We start from the raw sequence: 6,992 nt of genomic DNA, 5'->3' as shown, positions 1-6,992 counted from the left end.
CCAGGGTCCCTAACTTCAACCAGGTCTCACTCATCTAATATTAATTATAATTATGATGGTGTAGTCATCTCCATTTACTTCTAGTTGACAATTGTTTTAATTATCTATAATCTAATACCACCTAATTACCTGTAATGTGATCCCAACTAATTACAGTACTCATTTGTTTAAGTTTTAATTACAGTTGATAATCTTTCCTTCATTATGTGTCATTATCGCAAATAAATGTTGTAATCCTTTCAACTTTTTTTTTCTAGTTTGACTTTCTAAGGCAATTATATGTGACATTATTCTCTCTAATCGTTGGGGAATATGTAGCCATGTGTAATTATAGACAGTTTTCCCCTCACACGCACTATACATGAGGCGAGAGGTGGTGGTCGTGCCTGGTGTTACCTAACAGAGAGGGCAGGTGGTGGTGGTCGTGCCTGGTGTTACCTTACAGCGAGGGCAGGAGGTGGTGGTCGTGCCTGCAGGTGTTACCTTACAGCGAGGGCAGGAGGTGGTGGTCGTGCCTGCAGGTGTTACCTTACAGCGAGGGCAGGAGGTGGTGGTCGTGCCTGCAGGTGTTACCTTACAGCGAGGGCAGGAGGTGGTGGTCGTGCCTGGTGTTACCTTACAGAGAGGGCAGGTGGTGGAGGTCGTGCCTGGTGTTACCTTACAGCGAGGGCAGGAGGTGGTGGTCGTGCCTGCAGGTGTTACCTTACAGCGAGGGCAGGAGGTGGTGGTCGTGCCTGGTGTTACCTTACAGAGAGGGCAGGTGGTGGAGGTCGTGCCTGGTGTTACCTTACAGCGAGGGCAGGAGGTGGTGGTCGTGCCTGCAGGTGTTACCTTACAGCGAGGGCAGGAGGTGGTGGTCGTGCCTGGTGTTACCTTACAGAGAGGGCAGGTGGTGGAGGTCGTGCCTGGTGTTACCTTACAGCGAGGGCAGGTGGTGGTGGTCGTGCCTGGTGTTACCTTACAGCGAGGGCAGGTGGTGGTGGTCGTGCCTGGTGTTACCTTACAGAGAGGGCAGGTGGTGAAGGTCGTGCCTGGTGTTACCTTACAGCGAGGGCAGGTGATGGTGGTCGTGCCTGGTATTACCTTACAGAGAGGGCAGGTGGTGGTAGTCGTGCCTGCTGTTACCTTACAGCGAGGGCAGGAGGTGGTGGTCGTGCCTGGTGTTACCTTACAGAGAGGGCAGGTGGTGGTGGTCGTGCCTGGTATTACCTTACAGAGAGGGCAGGTGGTGGTGGTCGTGCCTGGTATTACCTTACAGAGAGGGCAGGTGGTGGTGGTCGTGCCTGGTGTTACCTTACAGCAAGGGCAGGTGGTGGTGGTCGTGCCTGGTGTTATCTTACAGAGAGGGCAGGTGGTGGTGGTCGTGCCTGGTGTTACCTTACAGCAAGGGCAGGTGGTGGTGGTCGTGCCTGGTGTTACCTTACAGAGAGGGCAGGAGGTGGTGGTCGTGCCTGGTATTACCTTACAGAGAGGGCAGGTGGTGGTGGTCGTGCCTGGTGTTACCTTACAGCAAGGGCAGGTGGTGGTGGTCGTGCCTGGTGTTATCTTACAGAGAGGGCAGGTGGTGGTGGTCGTGCCTGGTGTTACCTTACAGCGAGGGCAGGAGGTAGTGGTCGTGCCTGGTGTTACCTTACAGCGAGGGAAGGAGGTGGTGGTCGTGCCTGGTGTTACCTTACAGAGACGGCAGGTGGTGGAGGTCGTGCCTGGTGTTACCTTACAGCGAGGGCAGGTGGTGGTCGTGCCTGGTGTTACCTTACAGAGAGGGCAGGAGGTGGTGGTCGTGCCTGGTGTTACCTTACAGCGAGGGCAGGTGGTGGTCGTCGTGCCTGGTGTTACCTTACAGCGAGGGCAGGAGGTAGTGGTCGTGCCTGGTGTTACCTTACAGAGAGGGCAGGTGGTGGTGGTCGTGCCTGGTGTTACCTTACAGCGAGGGCAGGAGGTAGTGGTCGTGCCAGGTGTTACCTTACAGAGAGGGCAGGTGGTGGTGGTCGTGCCTGGTGTTACCTTACAGAGAGGGCAGGTGGTGGTGGTCGTGCCTGGTGTTACCTTACAGATAGGGCAGGTGGTGGTGGTCGTGCCTGGTGTTACCTTACAGCGATGGCAGGTGGTGGTGGTCGTGCCGAGTCATACCTAACAGCGTCTGTAAGGTAAGGTAATATTTGCTAACCGTCTTAGTAAATGCAGCTTACTCAGCTGTATTCCCCCTCTCTTGGTGACTTTGTTATATAATTTGATATTGTCAGGGGTGATATATCTCTCTAAATCTTCGTTCCCCTCTGTTGTCATTACTACTGTTGTCATTATTGCTAATACAGTTGTTATTATTCCTAATACTTTTGTCATTACTACTTCGGTTATTATTACTAATACTGTTATCATTATTACCACTGATGTTATTGCTAATACTGCTGTCATTATTACTGCTGTTATTAGTCCTAATATTGGGAAATTCCACTAGGGCAGTGAGGAGGGCGCGAACCTACGACCAAGGCAATGCCAAGCCGCGTACTCTACCACTAGACCACCGCTTGACTTGCCAAAGTCATACAACCGGATTTCTACTGAAATCACAGGAACACTGAAGGCCCCCTCTGAAGCCAGTCCAAGTGTTTCCGTGTGACCCAGAAGCACTCGGGTGTAAGGGCAGAGTGGACCTACACCTTATGCCCCAATTTAAAAAAAAAACAGAAATCACATTAAGGTGATATATATCAATGATAAAAATCCACTGCCTTGCCTTGGTCGTGGGTTCGCATCCACCTCACTGCCCAAATAGATTTTCTTATTACTATATATCACATTAATGGGATTTCTGTGAGATTGCTAATACTGTTGTCAATACTATTGCTGTTATTATTTTTAATACTGTTGTCATTACAATTGCTGTTATTATTGTTAATACTGTTGTCATTACTACTGCACAGTGTTTAACTAATGTATATCACCACTCATATTGAAGGCCAGGTGTTTTTAAATTTATAATAATAATTTCGATTTGACACTTGTGTGCACCTGTTCAGTTCAGCCAGAAATGTTGCGATTTCAGTAAATAGTAGAAGGAAGCCTCTGTTTGTCTGTCTGTTCTACACTATATCCTCACCATGTGCTCAGTTATTTTCTTTCTGATAACGTTTGCTAGTTCTTTTGTAAGGAAAATATGGCTGTGATACTGACCAATAGTTTAGTGCCTGCTATCTGACCCATATCATTATTATGATTATTTTCCAGATTTCCTGGAATTTTCGAGTTTCGAGTGTTTTAATTGAAAATCATATTTAACAGGTAAAAACGTGCCCTTGCTGTCATGGTGAAATCAAGATTCGATCTATTCCTTTTGTTGTGTCTAGTTCATGCAGGTGTTCCTTTTGTTCTGCCTAGTTCAAGCAGAAGTTCCTTTTCCTTATCTTCAGGATGTGTTGTACAGTGCCTTATGGTCGTCCATCGTCTCCATCTGTCGGCCTCCACTCATGTTCTGTTCAGTTGACCTCCGGGAACCTTTTGTTATATTTCTCACACATCTGTTTGTTGTTTTCTGGGTATGTGTTCCCTGCCGAGATGTACCAGCGTCCACAGCTGTGCCTGCGTCCACAGCTGTGCCTGCGTCCACAGCTGTGCCTGCGTCCACAGCTGTGCCTGCGTCCACAGCTGTGCCTGCGTCCACAGCTGTGCCTGCGTCCACAGCTGTGCCTGCGTCCACAGCTGTGCCTGCGTCCACAGCTGTGCCTGCGTCCACAGCTGTGCCTGCGTCCACAGCTGTGCCTGCGTCCACAACTGTGCCTGCGTCCACAGCTGTGCCTGCGTCCACAGCAGTGCCTGCGTCCACAGCTGTGCCTGCGTCCACAGCTGTGCCTGCGTCCACAGCTGTGCCTGCGTCCACAGCAGTGCCTGCGTCCACAGCTGTGTCTGCGTCCACACCTGTGCCTGCGTCCACAACTGTGCCTGCGTCCACAGCTGTGCCTGCGTCCACAGCTGTGCCTGCGTCCACAACTGTGCCTGCGTCCACAACTGTGCCAGCCTCCACAACTGTGGCAGCCTCCACAACTGTGGCAGCGTCCACAACTGTGCCTGCGGGAAAGGGGGAGGGCGTTGGGAGAAATTGGGGCTAGGGAGGGAGGGGGGTAGGAGAAGTTCTTCATAACAAACTTCTTATTGATCTTTAGTTCCGTCTTCCGGTGTTCTACTTCGATCAATTTATAATATTCAGTTGCTTGTGGACACGGGAGCACCACTAACGTGTGTGGACACGGGGGCACCACTAACGTGTGTGGACACGGGGGCACCACTAACGTGTGTGGACACGGGGGCACCACTAACGTGTGTGGACACGGGGGCACCACTAACGTGTGTGGACACGGGGGCACCACCAGTGTGTGTGGACACGGGGGCACCACCAGTGTGTGTGGACACGGGGGCACCACCAGTGTGTGTGGACACGGGGGCACCACCAGTGTGTGTGGACACGGGGGCACCACCAACATGTGTGGACACGGGGGCACCACTAACGTGTGTGGACACGGGGGCATCACTAACGTGTGTGGACACGGGGGCACCACTAACGTGTGTGGACACGGGGGCATCACTAACGTGTGTGGACACGGGGGCACCACTAACGTGTGTGGACACGGGGGCACCACTAACGTGTGTGGACACGGGGGCACCACTAACGTGTATGGACACGGGAGCACCACCAACGTGTGTGGACACGGGGGCACCACCAACATGTGTGGACACGGGGGCACCACCAGTGTGTGTGGACACGGGGGCACCACCAGTGTGTGTGGACACGGGGGCACCACCAGTGTGTGTGGACACGGGGGCACCACCAACATGTGTGGACACGGGGGCACCACCAACGTGTGTGGACACGGGGGCACCACCAACATGTGTGGACACGGGGGCACCACCAACATGTGTGGACACGGGGGCACCACCAACGTGTGTGGACACGGGGGCACCACCAACATGTGTGGACACGGGGGCACCACTAACGTGTGTGGACACGGGGGCACCACTAACGTGTGTGGACACGGGGGCACCACCAACGTGTGTGGACACGGGGGCACCACTAACGTGTGTGGACACGGGGGCCCCACTAACGTGTATGGACACGGGAGCACCACCAACGTGTGTGGACACGGGAGCACCACCAACGTGTGTGGACACGGGGGCACCACTAACGTGTATGGACACGGGGGCACCACTAACGTGTATGGACACTGGGGCACCACTAACGTGTATGGACACGGGGGCACCACTAACGTGTATGGACACGGGGGCACCACCAACATGTGTGGACACGGGGGCACCACAAACGTGTGTGGACACGGGGGCCCCACTAACGTGTATGGACACGGGAGCACCACCAACGTGTGTGGACACGGGAGCACCACCAACGTATGTGGACACGGGAGCACCACCAACGTATGTGGACACGGGAGCACCACCAACATGTGTGGACACGGGGCACCACCAACGTGTGTGGACACGGGAGCACCACCAACATGTGTGGACACGGGAGCACCACCAACGTGTGTGGACACGGGGCACCACCAACATGTGTGGACACGGGAGCACCACCAACGTGTGTGGACACGGGAGCACCACCAACGTGTGTGGACACGGGAGCACCACCAACGTTTGTGGACACGGGAGCACCACCAACGTGTGTGGACACGGGAGCACCACCAACGTGTGTGGACACGGGAGCACCACCAACGTGTGTGGACACGGGAGCACCACCAACGTTTGTGGACACGGGAGCACCACCAACGTGTGTGGACACGGGAGCACCACCAACGTGTGTGGACACGGGAGCACCACCAACGTGTGTGGACACGGGAGCACCACCAACGTGTGTGGACACGGGAGCACCACCAACGTGTGTGGACACGGGAGCACCACCAACGTGTGTGGACACGGGGCACCACCAACATGTGTGGACACGGGAGCACCACCAACGTGTGTGGACACGGGAGCACCACCAACATGTGTGGACACGGGAGCACCACCAACGTGTGTGGACACGGGAGCACCACCAACGTGTGTGGACACGGGGCACCACTAACGTGCCTGTAGCACGCTGGCCTTGCGTGGCTCTGGCCAGCATGTGCGTGTCTATGACCGACTCCCCGCCGTCCTTTTTACCAGTGGCGACCCGCTTCGCCTTTATTAATGAACACCCATTTAACTGCTCCACCACAGCCATGCTAGACTTGGGGCTGAGGACTGGGGCCACAATTCCTCCTATACAGTCCGGGGCTGAAACTGGGGCTGAGGTTAACAGTTTCACCGGCTTCACGTGATGCATCTCACTAAGAAACTGGTGAAAAGGCTTCATTACCTACATCTTAAAGTTACCCATTGTGTCTTGACATTAATCAATAGACTCCTTTGAGACTACTGCCTCTTCACACCCATCCCATCCCCACAAAACGCCCCAAAACAATGGGCAGCGGTGTTCAACTTATTTGTTATGGCCCGGCAGATATATAGTTCCAACCTCTTGGGCCGGAAGGTGGAGCGACGGTCTGGCTTCATGCAGGTCGGCGTTCATTTCTCGACCGTCCAAGTGGTTGGGCACCATTCCTTCTCCCCGTCCCATACCAAAACCATATCCTTACCCCTTCCCACTGCAATATGGTCGCAATGGTTTGGCACTTTCTCCTCGCAGCTCCCTTTCCTCTGCATGATGCGGCCCGAGGCGCTGAAAACCGCATCTTCGCTCAGGAGCAAGACTGAAGATACTAATCCCTACATAATAATAATAATAATAATAATAATAATAATAATAATAATAATAATGATATAATTAACTTTGTTGCAAATGTTACTGATTCCTGACACCTTACGTCTCTTGGTCCGCAACATTGCATAGGCTATATAGGCTAATCGACTGAGCTGCAGCAACACTGAGTAATGAACTCAGATGTGCATAAGTTGAGAACACAGCTGTTGACGTAAATATTTTCCCAAACATAAGCATGATATTTGAG

General features: G+C 53.2%; 1 protein-coding gene across 1 annotated transcript; it reads right to left on the bottom strand.

Annotated features, from left to right (window-relative positions):
• Nucleotides 1-3,406: 3,406 nt before the first annotated feature.
• LOC138359741 (putative per-hexamer repeat protein 5) lies at nt 3,407-6,205 on the bottom strand. Its single transcript, XM_069319370.1, has 2 exons — nt 6,070-6,205; nt 3,407-4,065 (listed from the first exon to the last, which is right to left on the bottom strand). Exons 1-2 carry the CDS (start codon nt 6,203-6,205, stop codon nt 3,407-3,409), a joined length of 795 nt encoding a protein of 264 aa, XP_069175471.1.
• Nucleotides 6,206-6,992: the final 787 nt, after the last annotated feature.

This window comes from Procambarus clarkii, chromosome 8, assembly GCF_040958095.1.
Source record: "Procambarus clarkii isolate CNS0578487 chromosome 8, FALCON_Pclarkii_2.0, whole genome shotgun sequence".
NCBI lineage: Eukaryota > Metazoa > Arthropoda > Malacostraca > Decapoda > Cambaridae > Procambarus > Procambarus clarkii.
This window is presented reverse-complemented; position numbering and strand designations above follow the sequence as displayed.

Excerpts from the sequence above, each read along its gene's own strand:
- LOC138359741 (XM_069319370.1), bottom strand. The coding sequence starts at position 6,205 with ATGGCTGTGGTGGAGCAGTTAAATGGGTGTTCATTAATAAAGGCGAAG. Across the intron at positions 4,066-6,069 it reads GCAAGGCCAGCGTGCTACAG|GCACAGTTGTGGACGCTGCC; the intron begins GCACGTTAGTGG and ends CCTTTCCCGCAG.